The 16967-nt window shown below is 49.6% G+C and overlaps 9 protein-coding genes across 9 annotated transcripts; 5 read left to right on the forward strand and 4 right to left on the reverse strand.

The window, feature by feature from the left end:
- Window positions 1–682: 682 nt before the first annotated feature.
- BGW36DRAFT_306846 (putative Ran exchange factor Prp20/Pim1) lies at window positions 683–2255 on the forward strand (the record flags this gene model as incomplete). The annotated part of the gene is made up of 2 exons (XM_046212188.1): window positions 683–1252; window positions 1305–2255. 2 exons carry the CDS (start codon window positions 683–685, stop codon window positions 2253–2255), a joined length of 1521 nt encoding a protein of 506 aa, XP_046066190.1.
- Window positions 2256–2279: 24 nt separating this feature from the next.
- Window positions 2280–2876, reverse strand: BGW36DRAFT_306898 (uncharacterized protein; the record flags this gene model as incomplete). The annotated part of the gene is made up of 1 exon (XM_046212190.1): window positions 2280–2876. A coding segment is annotated over one exon (597 nt), but the record flags the coding sequence as incomplete, so codon positions are not given.
- A 1926-nt stretch (window positions 2877–4802) lies between these two features.
- BGW36DRAFT_401384 (high affinity methionine permease) lies at window positions 4803–6559 on the reverse strand (the record flags this gene model as incomplete). Its single annotated transcript, XM_046218735.1, has 4 exons — window positions 4803–5406; window positions 5457–6015; window positions 6067–6326; window positions 6387–6559. 4 exons carry the CDS (start codon window positions 6557–6559, stop codon window positions 4803–4805), a joined length of 1596 nt encoding a protein of 531 aa, XP_046066192.1.
- Window positions 6560–7772: 1213 nt separating this feature from the next.
- Window positions 7773–9380, forward strand: BGW36DRAFT_307799 (uncharacterized protein; the record flags this gene model as incomplete). The annotated part of the gene is made up of 3 exons (XM_046212270.1): window positions 7773–8025; window positions 8079–8519; window positions 8587–9380. The coding sequence occupies 3 exons, from the start codon at window positions 7773–7775 to the stop codon at window positions 9378–9380; spliced, it is 1488 nt and encodes a 495-aa protein (XP_046066193.1).
- A 350-nt stretch (window positions 9381–9730) lies between these two features.
- Window positions 9731–11430, forward strand: BGW36DRAFT_64773 (putative aryl-alcohol dehydrogenase Aad14). The gene has a single exon (XM_046222488.1). The coding sequence runs from the start codon at window positions 10082–10084 to the stop codon at window positions 11228–11230; it is 1149 nt and encodes a 382-aa protein (XP_046066194.1). The 5' UTR covers window positions 9731–10081; the 3' UTR covers window positions 11231–11430.
- On the reverse strand, window positions 11415–12864 carry BGW36DRAFT_307508 (putative ribosome associated DnaJ chaperone Zuotin; the record flags this gene model as incomplete). The annotated part of the gene is made up of 3 exons (XM_046212244.1): window positions 11415–12464; window positions 12512–12652; window positions 12712–12864. The coding sequence occupies 3 exons, from the start codon at window positions 12862–12864 to the stop codon at window positions 11415–11417; spliced, it is 1344 nt and encodes a 447-aa protein (XP_046066195.1).
- Window positions 12865–12980: 116 nt separating this feature from the next.
- On the forward strand, window positions 12981–13665 carry BGW36DRAFT_389943 (mitochondrial zinc maintenance protein 1, mitochondrial). The gene is made up of 3 exons (XM_046217411.1): window positions 12981–13154; window positions 13230–13406; window positions 13460–13665. The coding sequence occupies exons 1-3, from the start codon at window positions 13019–13021 to the stop codon at window positions 13552–13554; spliced, it is 408 nt and encodes a 135-aa protein (XP_046066196.1). The 5' UTR covers window positions 12981–13018; the 3' UTR covers window positions 13555–13665.
- Window positions 13632–14964, reverse strand: BGW36DRAFT_411812 (putative pre-RNA splicing factor Slt11). The gene is made up of 2 exons (XM_046219187.1): window positions 14779–14964; window positions 13632–14727 (listed from the first exon to the last, which is right to left on the reverse strand). The coding sequence occupies exons 1-2, from the start codon at window positions 14914–14916 to the stop codon at window positions 13750–13752; spliced, it is 1116 nt and encodes a 371-aa protein (XP_046066197.1). The 5' UTR covers window positions 14917–14964; the 3' UTR covers window positions 13632–13749.
- A 266-nt stretch (window positions 14965–15230) lies between these two features.
- Window positions 15231–16893, forward strand: BGW36DRAFT_329309 (putative sterol 24-c-methyltransferase). Its single transcript, XM_046212795.1, has 2 exons — window positions 15231–15699; window positions 15747–16893. Exons 1-2 carry the CDS (start codon window positions 15461–15463, stop codon window positions 16639–16641), a joined length of 1134 nt encoding a protein of 377 aa, XP_046066198.1. The 5' UTR covers window positions 15231–15460; the 3' UTR covers window positions 16642–16893.
- Window positions 16894–16967: the final 74 nt, after the last annotated feature.

Genomic DNA, 16967 nt, shown 5'->3' on the forward strand with positions numbered 1-16967 from the left:
CCAATGATTTGAGAGTTATGTCCTGTAAAATACCAAGAGGTCGGCCTACCTCGTCTGCCGCGCGCGCGGTGGGCATATGAGGACCCGACACAGGAACGGTTCGCAGGTCCTTGGATTACTTAATAAATAAAAAAGATTTTTTTATTTTAAAAATTAGAAATTATAATAATACTTTATTTTTTTATTTAGTTGATTTTTTTAATTTTTCTGTATGAATTAAAGATATAATAGCGCGTTGAATGATATTAAATCAATATAGCTGATGTGTTTGGAGATGAGTGAATTGCTTGGTGGAGTGAATTGCTCAGTAGTGGATTATGTTAATTATCAGAAAATTGTCAGCTAGTAAATGACTTTACAAGACCAAACCCTTTTTGGCATAGTGGTTTTCCTGGTTGATAAAAATTAACTTATGCATTCTTAGTAATCTTAGGAAATTGTAATTCAGCCTCCTGTGCGCCTACTCAAATTCTAATGTTTACCTTTATGTCCCAGCTTAAGACTGATAACTGCTATTGTGCCTGTGCTTGGTTAAGAATCAACATTCCAAATTGTCCCTTAAATCGTGATGGCATAATTCTTTTCTCAGACCTTTTCGGTTCACACCTTTGTTTCTTTCCACAATTTTACTATTGACAATCTGCTGTCTACTTATTTTTCCTGGACTGCCATGACAACAGCAATGTCTCGCATGTCGCAAAAGCGACGCGCTGAAACTCCAGAAGCCCCTGCAAAACGCGCCAAGTCCACAGTCGTGAGAAGTAACCAACGAGCCGTAGCACATTTTGCTGATAATAAAGCGCTGACTACGCGACTGGATGTGTATGTCTTCGGAGAAGGCAGTTCAGGGGAGCTGGGACTGGGGCCAAAGAACGCAGTTGACGTGAAGAGGCCCCGGTTGAACACAAACCTGGATGCGAAGAAGGTTGGGGTTGTTGATATTGCTACGGGTGGCATGCATGTTGTTGCTTTGACCTATGATGGCAAAGTACTGACATGGGGTGTAAATGACAATTTTGCTCTTGGCCGAAAAACGTCATGGGAGGGTGGAATGAAGGGCATTGATCCCACGGAAGATGATTCTGCCTCAGACACAAGCGATGTGGAGTTGAACCCATTTGAATCTACTCCAACTGCTATACCTGGGGATAACTTTCTACCTGACACTACAATTGTTCGTGTTACTGCTGGTGATAGTGCCACGTTCGCTTTAACACAACAGGGTTTGGTATACGGATGGGGAACTTTTGTGGTGAGCGAAGGTCTTGCACTCCCATTTTACCTGTGGATTAACATTATTGCAGAATAATGAGGGAAAATCTGGCTTTCTCCTGACTCAAACCAATGACATTATCAAGAAACAGACAAAACCAACACTCATCCCTGGTTTGAAGAGGATCGTACAAATTAGTGCTGGTAACAACTTTTGTTTAGCACTAGATGCGGATGGCAAAGTATACTCCTGGGGCATGTCTGAGCAAAACCAACTCGGTCGTCGTTTGATTGTTGATCGTCGTCAGAGTGCATTGGATCGTGAGGTCAAGCTTGATATCTTATATAACAGAGCCGGGCTATTCCCTGGTCTGGTGGCTCTACCAAAACGGAAGAAAATTGTCTCAATTCATGCTGGTAGTGACCACGCGTTTGCAATTGACTCCAATACTGATACATGGGCATGGGGCCTAAATAACTTTGGACAGACTGGGATTAGCACAGGCGCTGGCACTGGCGGTGCCACCATTGTGACTCCCCAGAAGGTCCAAGCACTTATGCATAAAAAAATGAAGATGATTCAAGGCGGCTCCCATCATTCTATTGGCATTACGAACGCAGGGGAATGTCTCGTCTGGGGTCGAGTAGATGGTGGTCAAATGGGTCTTGATATCAGCGCCCTGTTAATGAATAACCCTGCTGGAGTTATATTAGAACGAGGGAAACCACGCATCCTCATCCTGCCTACAGCGCTACCTATCTCGGGAAGTACGTTTGCCACGGCAGGCTCAGATCACAATATCCTCATTACTTCGCAAGGAGAGGCTTATTCGTGGGGGTTCAACACCAACTACCAATGCGGGCAAGGCTCAGATGTGGACGAAGTCTGTGTCGCGACTTTGATTAATAATTCCGCAGTTCGGGACAAGAACCTCACCTGGGCTGGGGCAGGTGGTCAATACTCTCTGTTAGCCGGACCACACCAGCAAAGTAACAAGCCATTTACACAGTACTTTCAGGGGTCTAAAAGTAGCCTAGCATAGTTGTTGAATCATGCTTCTAGATCGCTAACACCACTCCTCTTGCCTCGTGGTAAATCCTACTGACAACTGAACCTTTTCTTTCCGAAGATTCCGACGGGTCATAGGTACGCTCACAGGAATCAAGACAAGTATCCAAATATACGGGATAGTGAATCCTATGACAAACCCAACATCACCTCTACCATCCATGATAGCAATAGCAACAATGCTAATCACAAGACACGCTCCGTTAACAACCGCCCCTGAAAGAGTCCATAAGAAGCTCAATTTCTGAAAGAGCGATCGAAAACACGGACTTGCCTTCCGTCGCTCATTAAGCCGTCCTCGAAACTGCGTTCCACAGCAGGCATCCACCGCAATAACATCTTCTGCCATTGTATACAGTCCTGGACGGAGCACCTCGCCTTTGACAACGGAACTCACGCGAAAATGTGCGCGCATAGAGAGCCACGAACCCACGTCAAGAGCAAGGATGTTTAAACTCAGCGTGAGAAACGTGGATTGGTTAACGATAGAATGGACTTGAATGCTCGGATTAGTGAGTGCCGTGGCAACGATTACTTCAGCGATGGCAATCGATAATGCGATTAGCAGGCTCCACTGTGTTGCGTCTAGGCTGTATCAGCTGGGTCCGGAGACATTGCTGTATGGAAGAAAACTTGTTGTCGTAGTTGAGGAAAGTGGTTTGAAATGGTACCATTTCCAACCCAATCTCCATAGCCGAAGGAAAAATTGGACATCGAAACCAAAACCCCAGAGGGTGGAGATAACGGTGCAGGCTATGTAATAACGTAGGACTCTAGTAATTAAAAGAAAGGCATTTTTAAGGGAAGGATGAGATATCAAAGACTTACTGATCCATCGCTTCACATGAAAACCATCCCCAAGGATGTAGAACAGAGCAATTGGAATGAGAGAGTTCCAAACAAGCATAGAAACTAGCCATATAATTGCCGATCTTTTGAGTGGTTCGGAAGACAAGTCCAAAGTCGGTGGACGACCGGTTGAGCTGCTACTGCTTATGATCATATCCATTTTTACACCACGCAGTCCTGCGTTTCGAAAAATGGCTGGTGGAAAGGGCGTAGAAGGGATTTGTAGCAAAATACATAGAGTCGGGGAGTGGTTTGTTCAAAATGAATATATTACAGGTGACAAATTTTTGGAGGAGGTAGAGGGGTGAAACTCGCCCGGGTTTCCAGTGTTTTGAATGAAAAAGGAAAAGGACGGAGGAGAAGCATTAGGGTTGTATGTTAATTTAACAGAATTTCTAAAAATGGAAATATATGGATTTTATTGCCGTTATCAGAAACGCTAAAGGACATTAGCTGATGAGCTAGCTGACGCTACTGACAAGCTTTACAAGGGCTTTTTTGTTAAAGAGTCGAATCAGGAGGCAGAATATTCGAAAAATCTTTTGTCAGAATTTCGAGTTATACATGTATTACCCCGCGGACAGAAATGGTATAAATCCTCAGCTAGAGTTGCAGTAAACTCGAAAATTTTTGATTTGTTAAGCAGCAAGACTTTTTAGAAACTCAAGTGTTAATATCGATTGAAATATATTATATTGCAATCATGGCAGACGTCCATGGCACATGTGACGACGTGTTCAAACCGGTAAAGCAAGCCCTGCAAGCCAATTTCGATAATGGAGAAGACTGTATTTTGAAGGATACGTGATAAATCAACTACAAGAAGGAGCCAACGCATCCGTTTCAATTTATACGGTAGAAAATGCTCTTTCCAAGAGAGCAGTGAAAGTTAAATATCAACCACGTATATTCCCTTAAAATATTATCTAACTTTATATCCACCTTATATCTGCATCTAGCTAGTGCAAGTTTGGTGCAAGTAAAGTTATCATGCTGACCTCACGATTTCGGAACTCAACACCAGCCATCGGATGACATAAGTATATATATATATACACCTATATATGTACTCGCACCAAACCTGGAATATAAAGACTGGAACATTATTCAAATACATCAAAAAGTTGATTACGCAGATTCCGAATAGAAAACCTCATATATACCAGATATATCCTCATTATGGCACTGGTGACATTTCCTCTCGCACTTTTCTCTGAAGAACAACTTCCTAAGTAATCGGTCTTCTACAAGCTACTGAGCTGCTACAACTACTAACTATATGCATTCAGAGAACCCCCAGATGTCCCCCTCAATGTCCTCCACCGTATCAACGAACTACGCGGGAGATACACTCGGCATACCTACAAAGAAACCATCCCGGCGATCGTCACCGCCTGCCTTTCTGGTGCGCGGATGGTTGAACAAGACTAGATGGGCTACTGGATGAGATTACTAGTTTTGTCAGCACGGAAGGTTGCACGCCTAGGGCCGAGGAGGGGTGGGCGAGGGAGAGGAGAGGAATAGTCACTAGAGTATGTGTTTATGGATAATAAAAAGGGAGGCCTCTCAGTTAGCTGTTATTGTAATCAGACAACTACATCATGCATCAAACTCTTGAATTCAATAAACGGCACAATTTATTATCTTTATCTAAACCAAACTGGAAAACCAACTAATTGCTATACGCCGTGGGAGTCCGCTTGTACACCACCACCGCGGTGCCATCTTTCAGATACTCGCGACGCGGCTCTAGTCTATACTTGCCAATCGCGGGCGCTGCCACCCACCAGACAAACCAGTAAACAATGGAGGCCGCCAAAATGCCAATACCGACAACCGAAGACAGCCAGTAGGGCAACGACGTATCACCTTTACCGCCGGGCGGACGCAGAAACGGCGCAACGAGTTGGAAGGCTTGCGCAACCAGGAAGAAGGCGGCAATTGGCCACCAGACTTTGAATGGGCGCGGAAGATCGGGCTTCTTCCATCGCAGGTAGAATAGACCCGTCACCACGAGGAAGTTCACCACGCTTCCGGGATAGCCCTCTAGATCGATGATGAAGCTGTAGGCGTCGTTGAAGGGGATCGCAATGAGGATGATGAAGGAAGGGATGAAGTGGAGTAACAGCCCCGAGGAGGGCGAGCCAAAGGGCCAGCTGGAGGCCCAGAATTTGGGGAAGGGGATGACGCCTTCCTTGGCGAGTTCTTGGTTGACACGAGATTGCGCAAAGGTGACGGTTAAGACGTTTCCAAGAGCAGATATGGCGACCAGGACACTGGAGAAAGGGTCAGATAAGGGTTAGAGAAAGGTCGGACAGATTCTTACCTCAAGGCTCGCTTGGCAGCACTTCCAAAGACTTTGCCCATGAAGTACGAGGCCACAGTGTTGCCGCTATGTGCAATTTCTTCGGGAGTCGCTGCGGCAAAGTATGAAATGTTGCATAGGATATAAAGGATGCCACAGACAGTTAAGCCTAGCGGGCCGGCGATTTTGACCGTGCGTACGGGGTTTTTGACCTCGTTCAACACATACATGGGATTGGACCATCCAGCATAAGAGTTCAAGACTTTGAAAAGCGCCGTCGCGTACAGGTTCCCCGATGTCGCTGAACCAGCAAAAGCGTTGCGGAAGCTCGCATGAGGGTCTGGGATATGAGATATGCCGCCACCCAAGACAACCCATCCGGTAACGACAATGAAGAGCAAAACGACAATCTTAATCACTCCGATCACGTTCATCCCGCGTACGCCCCAGTTCGGAAGGAATGTATGCAGTAGAGTCACCGAGACGATGACTGCAATGGCAATACCACGTTCCTCCCATTCAGTAACGACATGGTCAGCGGCTACCAGGATGTAGGATGCAAAGACCACGCATCCGGAAGCTGTTCCAATTAGATCAAGACTTCACGAGCACAAAGGGACCTCTTGCGTACCGGTAAAACCAAGGCAGATGGCTTGAACGGCAAAAAACACCGTGATAAGAAGTCGGGGTCTCTTATACACAGCCTCGAGATAGACCTTCTCCCCACCACTGCGAGGGATCATGCATGCGAATTCAAGCCAGACGCAGAGACCAGCAGCACACAAAAACAGGCCCAAGACCCAGAACATGAGCGCAGCGCCTACACTCCCCAAGCCCTGCACTATCGACCCTGGGGTTGAGAAAATACCCGTGCCGATAATACGGCCGATACTGCGCACGGGAGTCAGCATTACACATACATTACTCGCACATGGGATGATATCGACATACACCAAAAACGTCGTCGAGACGAGCCCCAAGTGCCGGCCGAGACCTCCCTGGGTGTAGTCGTCGAAAGCCAGCGCGCCGACATCGTTTGGCTTGGGCAGCGATATATTGTCCACATTGCTTTCAACAAAGGGTTCAGCGCCCTTGACATCTTCTTTGGACTCGTACGACGCCATGACGAGGCAGTTAAGCAGTCAATCAATCAATCCGACTGCGATGGAGGTCAGGATCAAGAAGACTTAGAAGTCGCACCGTTACACAGAGTGCAAATTCTGCAAGGGTGTAAGCCATGCTGGATGTTATTATAGCCAACGTGCAGGCAGGCTCTAGCTGCATACGGATGCAGCAAGCTGATAACAGTGCGGGCTCTAATTGCGTGCTCTGGACAAAGCGACGCCGGCCCGCTTTGGATCCTCCTGCATCCCCATACTTGTACTTTTTTTACTCTTAGTCGTGCTGGGGGCCAAAGCTAGACCCTAGTTTTTTATTGATCTGCCCTCTTAGGAGCAGGGGATGAACTTGCGAGTTTTTCTAGAAGTTTTGGCACGCGACGCCCCTATTCGAGTGGGGCAAGCGTCGTGTACTTCCTACTGAGTCTCTGACATGCAGGTGCAACCTCGCAATGCCTTACCGACATAGTGTTGTACCAATGCAGAGCTGCACAAAAGACTCATCTCAGCCATCTATCACGCGAATGCGCCGTCGCTTGGACTGACTCGAAGATAGCCATACTGCCATCCTGCTATAGTCTGGTGCGTAGTCGTTGACAACAGCGTTCTCAGCTGCCATAGGCTATGCCATGCCGACAACAAGAGATCATATCGGACTCCGTGATCGTGGGATCTGTCGGTATGTCGGCTTCGGAACGGACCGATTGGGGGGAGGGATCCTCACCATTCAGCTGTCTGCCATTAATAATTCTTGACCGGCGCTGTTGTTTACTATTGACTACGGGTTGATATTAATAACCACCAAAGCTTAACTAACTTGTGTGTGGCGGAGGGAAACAGTGATGCGGCTGATGCCACCGGGCGCGAGAATGGCGTCAATCAGGCTTGAAACAAGTAAACAACATCCTTGTCGATAAGACAGCTATCTCCACGTGATGATAATGTCACAGTCAACTACAGCAGAGAGGAACGATCAGGATATTTATATTATTAGTATGCTAACCGTGGATGGACACCTGTCATCAGCCTAGCTGGCTGTGTGATTGGCCAATACATAGCTGGTACTATTAAATGCCTGCAAGCCTCTACGTCATGTCCGCGGCCTTACCCACTTGTGACGTCGGTACCAGCCCAGTCGTTATACCATTATATACCTGATACAGTGTCAACAGTATGTGATTGATTCAGGCACTACCTGTTTACTGTGCTTTATGCGATGATGGCTTCTATCACCATTAACGCCCCCGGCAATGGGCTCGTATACAACACTTTTCTAAACACCCAGCTATCAACGCCCCGTCTATGTATCACATCAGAAGAAGACGAGTTTGACGCAGAGACTATTCGCAACTGGCAGAACGAAGGCTTTGATGTCAGCTATGTCCCTCTCAATGAAGGGGGGAAAGATTATCTCAATCGCCTGGAAAACCTGAAAGACGGACTGGGGGTGGGAGAACAGTATGCAATCGTCGGTACGTCTACTTGATTAATGAAAAATAAACAAAGAGCTGACCTGTCCTTCCAGCCTACGGAGACGCTGCGGCTTTCTGCCTGGACCACTTCCACAAACCTGCCACTGGAGCCAGACTCACGGCACTGGTTGCGTACTATCCCACCGCCATCCCCGACACTCGCACCAGGTTTCCTCCAAGCCTAAGGGTGCTGGTGCATCTGGCAGGCGAGAGTATTGACATTGTCTCCACCCCACAAGCACTAGGACTCCAGGGAAGGAAAAGGCGAATCGTCACGAGAAAGCTCGACCCGGGAGTCGGCGTTGGCGAGCGCAAAGACATTTCGTATACCGCGTTCACCTATGAATACGTGCAGCCGGGATTCGCCGAACATGACATGGACGAGTATAATCACCAGGCTGCGGAATTGGCGTGGAGCCGGTCGTTGGATGTGTTGCGAAAGGCCTTTCGCAAGGAGGCGGACTTGGAGCGGCAGTGGGAAATCAACACAGAAAGTGAGTCCAACCCTGACTCTAAACAGCCATATAAATATAAATATATATATATTTCTGACCGCTTCAGGCAAGTTTTTCAACGATAGCTTGGCAGACACAATGTCGACATATGTCACGCACAAAAACGCAGCAGTGACTATGGGCCCAACGCTCGTCGGTGGCGTAGGCTTGCGGGCACTCCGCCGGTTCTATGAGGATGAATTTCTTAGCACCAAGCCTCCGTCAATGCGTCTGCGTCTGCTGTCGCGCACGGTCGGATCTGATCGGGTGGTTGACGAAATCTACACGACCTTCGAGCACACGCTCGAAATGCCATGGATGCTCCCCGGCGTTCCAGCGACGGGGAAGCGAGTTGAAATAATCCTAATCGCCATTGTCGCGCTTAAAGCTGACAAAATCTTCACTGAACACCTCTACTGGGACCAAGCCAGCGTTCTCATGCAGGTCGGCCTGCTCGATCCAAAGTTGATTCCTCAAGGCGTAAACGGCGTCAAGAGACTCCCCGTCACCGGCAGAGAATCAGCTCGTCGACTCCTCAACGAACACCCCGCACGAGGACAAGAGTATCACCAAAGGCTCATCTCAGACGCAAAGCTCAAAACCAAGCACAAACGGGCGCAGTCCCAAAGCGAGACGCCTGAGCAGCGCAAGATCCATACGAATGGCACAAACGGGGGATCGTCCAAGACGAATGGCACAGTCTCTAACAATGTCTCTGACACCGAGAAATCGTTCAATCGGTTAGAAATCAACAACGGAACGGCCGCTGGCGACGGGAATGCCGAACCCGAGCACAAAGATGGCGACGCTGCTCCCTCGGAACGACCTTCGCTGGCTGCACGTGTTGAGTCGGAGAATTAGGCGGCCTTATGTTATGTCCGGCGTCTATATTATGATTTTTATGGCTTCAAAATGGTAATGGGTTTTAAGCGACAGATAATCTGGGTTGCCTGTGTTGCTTCGAAAGTGTATGGTATTCTCGCGACTCCGCATGCGTTCCGCGCTAAGTTATGCATTAATCATCAGTATTATGATTTGACCAATCAATGTCTAATATAAGTTACATAGTAAATTTATGCATAGACCAATGCACATCATGACCTAATCAATCCCCGCCATTCAATCACTGCATTATCTCGTCACCACGTCATACTCAACCTAAATGCTGCACAGATTTTCATCGCGCCGAATCAGAGCTGTCACTCTCTGCGGCCCTAGGCTTGATTCGTCTAGGCAAATAAGCAACTTGCATATTCCCAAGCTTTGAGATCGAACTCTACCGCGGAATCACGAAGAACCTACCGCGGCCGATTTGGTCCGAAGGGATATAGCATGGATTTGGTATGTGTGAAGTGTCGGGATTGATGGGGTTGACTTGACATAACATGGCTCATATCCACTGCGTAAATCCGGTTGTTAAGTCCAGACCCAGCATAGAAGGGTGTATAAGGTCTTAGCATGAAAGGGTATATAAGCAGTCTGGTACCCAGCATACCCTCTCAGCAACAATTGAAACCAGAACCAGACCAGAACCAGGCCAGAACTAGAATCAATCAACAAAAATGAGCGAAATCTTTTCCCCAGCCCCCGAACCTCCCACTGAGCTGGGCCGCCTGCGCGTCCTCTCGTCCACGGCGAGCGTCCACGTCTCACCACTCGCTCTCGGCGGGATGTCGATTGGCGAGGAATGGTCCGGATTCATGGGCTCGATGAACAAAGAGTCGTCCTTCGCGCTCCTCGACGCCTTCTTCGCCGCCGGTGGGAACTTCATCGACACGTCGAACAACTACCAGAACGGAGAATCCGAGGCCTGGATCGGCGAGTGGATGGCCGCCCGCAAGAACCGCGACCAAATGGTCATTGCAACCAAATACTCCACCGACTACCAGGGCTACCGCCTGGGTAAAGGCCACGCCACAAACCACACGGGCAACAGCCGCAAATCCTTACACATGAGCGTGCGCGACAGTCTCGCCAAGCTGCAGACTGACTACATCGACATTCTGTACCTGCACTGGTGGGACCATATCACGTCTATCGAGGAGGTGATGGACTCCCTGCATGTGCTTGTCGAGCAGGGCAAGGTGCTCTATCTCGGCATCTCGGACTCACCCGCCTGGGTGGTCTCGGCGGCCAACTACTACGCACGCGCGCACGGCAGGACGCCGTTTTCTGTGTATCAGGGCCGGTGGAACCTGATGCTGCGCGACTTCGAGAGGGATATCATCCCCATGGTGCGGCATTTCGGCATGGCGTTGTGTCCGTGGGATGTGCTGGGTGGCGGGAAGTTCCAGTCGAAGAAGGCCTTGGCGGAGCGCAAGGCGGGTGGGGAGAAGCTGCGGAGTATGTTGGGCGATGGCAAGCAGACGGAGGCGGAGGAGAGGATTTCAGAGGCATTGGCGAGTGTCGCGGAGGAGCATGGGACGGACTCGGTGCAGGCGATTGCGTTGGCGTATGTGCGGTCGAAGGCGCCGAGGGTGTTTCCGCTGGTGGGCGGGCGCAAGGTCGAGCATTTGAAGAGTAATATTGATGCGTTGAGTATCAAGCTCACACAAAAGCAGATTGAGTATTTGGAGAGTGTTTCGCCGTTTGCGCCTGGCTTTCCGAATAATTTTCTGGGCCAGGATCCCAGGGTGAGTGGTGTGGCGGGTGGGATGTTGGCGGCTGCCGTCAAGTTAGGGTTTGAGGAGTCTGATTATCAGTATGCTTGACCACACACTTGTATGACAAAAGTGTTGAATATAGTATCTCCATTCTCTTCTTTTCATCTGCATTTACGCCAATTTATATCGGTGTACATATGGTACATATGTATAAGAGAGGTTGAAGTATGTAAGAAAGTAGTATACACTACCTAATCTATCTATGTCAGACTAAACGAAAAGAAGACGAAAGCTAAACGAAAAACTTGATTTCGGTCTCCTTCAACTTGCCCTCTCCAACCAACCGCTTGGCCTCCTCAGTATAAACACCCTTGACGGCGCCTCCATCGGTCCCAGCCTTGCTCAGCTTGGCAGCCAGAGCAGCAAGCTCCTCGGGGTTGATCTTGCCCATGATAACCTCGACATCATTAAGAACAGCGTCGACCTGGGCCGCCGAGGCATCGCCGCCCTCAGCAAAGTAGTTGACGTCCTTGACACTGCCTTTGAGAACACGCTTGTTCTTCTTGGCTGCGTTCTTGGCGGCTTCCTTGCTCTTTTTGTTCTGCTCGCGCTCGGCCTTGGCTGTCTCTTCGGCTTCCTTCTTTTTGCGCTCCTCCTCCTGCTTGGCCTTCTCCTTCTCCTCCGCAAGCCGCTTCGCCTCGGCCTCCTTCTCAAGCCGCTTCTTGTCCTTTCCAGCACGCTTTGCCTGACGGAACTTCTTGATACGCGCGTCCCCAGCAAGCGCATCATCGACAAGCTTCCGCAGACGAGCCGTATCCTCCGTCTTCAGCTTACGGCGCGCATTGGCGTTTTTACGCTCAACGTGGCGTTTCTGGTCACGGTTCTCGTTGTCGTCGGGAACATCCTCGTCCTTGTATTCGAATGTCCGCCAGCTGTCGAAATTGTACCAGAAGTTATAAAACTCCTCGACATGCTCTTCAGTGCTATCCTCGTTACCAATCATAGGCACAGGATGCTTATTGGAAAAGCGAGCCTCGGACTTGAACACCGGGTTCCATAGTTTGAAGAAATTGCCCTTTTCGACCTGCTTTTTGGTTGGGGGCTCGACATCCGCCTCTTCGTCGACGGAGTCGAATTGGCGACGCTTGGTCGGGTCGAGGAGCACCTCTGTGGCCTTTTGGATACACTTGAAGAAGCTGTCGTTTTCGTCGGTCTGGCCTGCTGCGGCCTTCTTGTCGGGGTGATGGCGCAGGACCTTCTTGCGGTGGGCACGCTTGATTTGCTCGGGTGTGGCTCTGTAGCGGTACTTGCTGAGACCGAGGACAGCGTAGTGGTCTTGGCTCTGCTATCATTAGATACATTAAAAATATAATCAATGTTGAAACTAACCTTCCAGTCCTTAGCATCGCGTTGCAACATCATCGGATCCTCGGGCTCGGAAATCTCGTCATCCTCGTCGTCGTCGACCTTCTTGACATTCTTCTGGGCTTGAATGCGCTCATCTTCGGAGAAAGTACGGCCATGACGTTTCTATAATACATCAGCTACTCAACCTTCTCCATAAATTTAATATAATTAATATAACTAACCCGTCTGGCATGGGCCAAAAAGTGCGGACCGACTGGCTCGACGTTGCGTTGGGTAGCACTGGACAGCGCAGAAAGCACCTTGTAGTCCTTCTCAGCGCTCCAGCCCGCAGGTAGAGCCGGGAGCGAAATATCGACGACCTTGGCAGCAGCCATTGTTAGGGACGTGGATAGAGAGGCAGGTGGAATTGTGATGATTGAAGAGGGGTGTTTTGTGTATGTTCGCTGCGGGTAGAAAATTATTTTTTCCCTCCGATCCGAGTCGGCCAATCAGCGCCGGCAGATTTCGGAGACTATCTTCTGTCAACGCATGTTCAAATATCGAGTGCCATACTACAGCATAGTTGAATTCGCGACACTCCAGTCGTTGACCTATAAAATGGCTACAGTCTCTGCTCTTTCGGCCTACCGACAAGTACTCCGCGCGACACGCATTGCTTTCAGAGGTGTGTATCTTACCTTCTATTTTCTTTTCCCTATTCTCTCTTCGTCCTGTAGATCCTGATTCCTTAACACGACAGATGACTTCACCATCCTCACGGCCGCTCGCACCGAAGCCCGCAAGCAATTCGACGCACACAAACGCACCGGTGTCGACACACCAATGCAGATCCAACACGCTGTCGAGGCGGCGAGTATTCTGAGACACAACATTGTGCAGGGAGCGCGAGATGCAGAGGACCAGAATGGGAAATGGGGTGAGTCTTCAGAATACGGAGGTGTTAAGATGGACTTGCTAATTATGTGCTAGAGCTCCGCATTCATGACGAGATCGAACGAGGGGATAATGATTCAGTCAAGATCGACGGGAAGAATGTCAAGGTTGATAAGCCTTGCTCGTCATAAACCCGATACGTCCTCTGTACATATTCATAATCAGGAGTTAGGCTGCATGGGAGATCTGTACTATAGTTGATAATAGCATTATTTTTTACAAATTGGGTTGGCTATGAGCAAGGACATGATCAGATTAATATGGGATATAACGTAAGATACATTCAAAACGCCCGCTATGCACAGCTTGATAAATACAAATCCGTCCTAATCTCCAGACAAACTGGCATATTGTACTTCGCCGCTCCCAGGAGGAGGAGCAATGGCATGGCTCTGCTCTGCTGCCTCTGTCTGTTCTGTCTGTCCTGCAGCAATGGCCCGCTGGCCAGAAACAGGTCCAACAGCCTGTCGTCCTTCACGAGCATTCCGCTTCCGTTCTTCATCTGCTAGACTATCCAACGGCTTGGGCTTACCCCATCGAACACGCAGCGGACAGCCCTTAATAACAGCCTTGCCCTGACACTGCGCCGCCGCCGCTTCAGCCGACGCACGAGTCGCATAGTTGATAAATGCACAATGAGCGCGGTGCGAGCACACCAGTGATCGCAACTGCCCAAACTTGCTGAAAAATACCCGCAATTCATGCTCGGGCAGATCGTCCTCCACGCCAGTAACAAACAGCGATGTCACCTTGGGATCAGCCGGCGGCTTGATATCCTCTTCTGACGGTGGCAGCTGGGCCGCAGAAGGAAACGCCCGTCCTCCTCCCCGGCCTCTGCCTCCCCCTCGTCCACCTCGCCGACTATCACTCGTGCGAATCGGCCCCGGACCATTGCCATATGCATTGCGCCTCGGTGCTTGCTGCTGCTGCTCAGTCTTCTCGTCATCCTGCGCAACCTCGATTCTACGTTGTTTCTTGTAATACGGCTCACTATTCGCCAGTCTTTTCAACAGCTCCCGCGCCTTTTCGTCGGTCTTTTCGTACGCCTCGACAGCACCACGCCCTTCCTCGATTTCCTTCTCGTGCTCTTGCGCGTAATATTCCCTGTTTATGCCGCTTTGTGGGCCCGGCGCAACCATTTTCAGCGCGGCATCACGCACGACGATGGGCAGGCCAAACGACAGATCGAGCATGCAGCACTGACAGCAGTTTTTCAGCCGCGCGCACGTCAGGCAGATGTTGGTCCGCTTGGTGCGTGTCGCGCGGTCTGCTTTCCAGCGGAATATGGTGAAGGGGCGTGTGCACTAAATAAAGTGTTAGGTACTGATGTGTTAAAGGGAAAGGTACTGACTTACGATCTTGCATTCGGCGCCGTGGTCTTCTTTTATCATCTGCACATACGGGTTCTCGGGCAGGCAGTTCTCGCAGACGGAGGGGAAATCGGTGGTTTCCCACCCAGAGCGATTGATGTCCTGCTTTATCTGGGGCGGCATGTTGTGTATGATATGTTTGATATGTTCTGAATTATGTATGGGTGGCGGGCGGAGAGAATTATTATCGATCCACACCGCGCCACCAGATGCGCGCCATAGTGGCTGAGAATAGTAGTCAGGTGACCTCACGTGCTTTTTGTCACATGCTATTATGTTAGCGGAGCCCTCGGACTCCGCAGCCCCCAACGCGGGCCCAATCAGGGTACAATGTGTGGCGGAACCCGCGGCCGCCGAGATTCCTGCTGCTCCCCCTATCGCCCTGATAGGCTCCCAGAATTTCTTCTCCAGCTCGACCTTAGAATCTGCGTCTTCCACGTTTGCCCATTGCTTATAACTTGCTCAATTGCATCAATTCACTCTTGTTCCTCCAGGCTTGTGCTGATTTGTGCTGATTGTGCTGGGAGAAAGAGCTGTTGCGCAGGACCTCAATCGCCACTGCAAGTCATTCTTTTGTTTTTTTCAGCAAAGTCTTCCTTATCCTCGAATCCCTCCCACATACCCCTTTTCGCCAGCAACTTTTCTCTTTTCTCTACCTTCGCACACGATGTCTCCAGCAAAGTTGGAAAGTGAGGATCACAGCCGTGATGCTGCCTTCAACAAGGCTATGCACGGAAAGTCTTCTACTGCCGCTGGCGGTTTTGCTGCCATGCGCAACAAGGACGAGAAGGCCCATAAATTGGCTGTGGATGAATACTTCAAGCACTGGGACAACAAGGCAGCTGCCGACGAGACAGACGCTATCCGTGAAGCTCGACGAGCTGAATATGCTACCTTGACAAGACAGTGTGTATACCTATAATTTGTATCTTGTCGCATTCTAATAGTTACAGCTACTACAACCTTGCCACCGATTTGTACGAATATGGATGGGGATCCTCGTTCCACTTCTGCCGTTTCGCTTACGGAGAGCCCTTTCACCAAGCTATCGCTCGTCATGAACACTACCTTGCCCACGTCATGGGTCTGAAGGAGGGCATGAATGTGCTGGATGTCGGATGCGGTGTCGGCGGCCCTGCTCGCGAAATTGTCAAGTTCTCTGGTGTCAATGTCGTCGGCTTCAACAACAATGACTACCAGATCCAACGCGCCACTCGCTATGCTGAGCGCGAGGGTCTCTCCAAGAAGCTCACTTTCCAGAAGGGCGACTTCATGCAAATGCCCTTCCCAGACAACAGCTTCGATGCCGTCTACGCCATCGAGGCTACCGTCCACGCGCCCAGCTTGGAAGGTGTCTACAGCGAGATCCGCCGCGTGCTGAAACCCGGCGGTATCTTTGGCGTTTACGAATGGCTGATGACAGACGAATATGACAACGCCAACGCCGAACACCGCGAAATCCGACTGGGAATTGAGCAGGGTGACGGTATCTCAAACATGGTGCGGATCTCCGAGGGCCTGGACGCATTCAAGGCCGCCGGCTTTGAGCTTCTCCACAACGAAGACCTGGCTGACCGCGACGACCATGTGCCCTGGTACTATCCTCTCGCCGGCTCGTTCAAGCAGATGCAGTCACCATGGGATATCTTCACCATTGCTCGCATGACATGGTGGGGCCGTGGATTGGTCCACCGTTTCGTCGGTGCCCTCGAAACCGTCGGCGTTATGCCCAGAGGCACGCAAAAGACCGCCGACAGCCTGGCTCTCGCTGCCGACTGTCTCGTTGCTGGTGGCGAGAAGAAGCTATTCACTCCTATGTACCTGATGGTAGGCCGCAAGCGTGAATAGACCCCTCATATATCATCATCATATCTTGTATTCTGTAATTGCATTATCCTTTTTGTTGTTTTCATTTGTCATGCAATCACGATTCATTTGTACCTCGAAAAACGACCTGCATCTAATATTCTTTATTCTTATTCTTCTTGTGAAGTACTTGTATCATCGATTAGCTTTTTATATATTGGGACTGGGACGAGGTCGGATTACTTACACTTACGAGGAGACTCAGGACTTAATGATAAAATCATTTCTTATCTACGTATTACTCAAACATTCCGGAACAATAGGGCATGCTCTCATGCATTACAATTTATCTATATATCAAATACGTG

The sequence above is a fragment of the Talaromyces proteolyticus genome (genome assembly GCF_021365285.1).
Source record: "Talaromyces proteolyticus strain PMI_201 chromosome Unknown BGW36scaffold_14, whole genome shotgun sequence".
In the NCBI taxonomy this organism is placed as follows: domain Eukaryota; kingdom Fungi; phylum Ascomycota; class Eurotiomycetes; order Eurotiales; family Trichocomaceae; genus Talaromyces; species Talaromyces proteolyticus.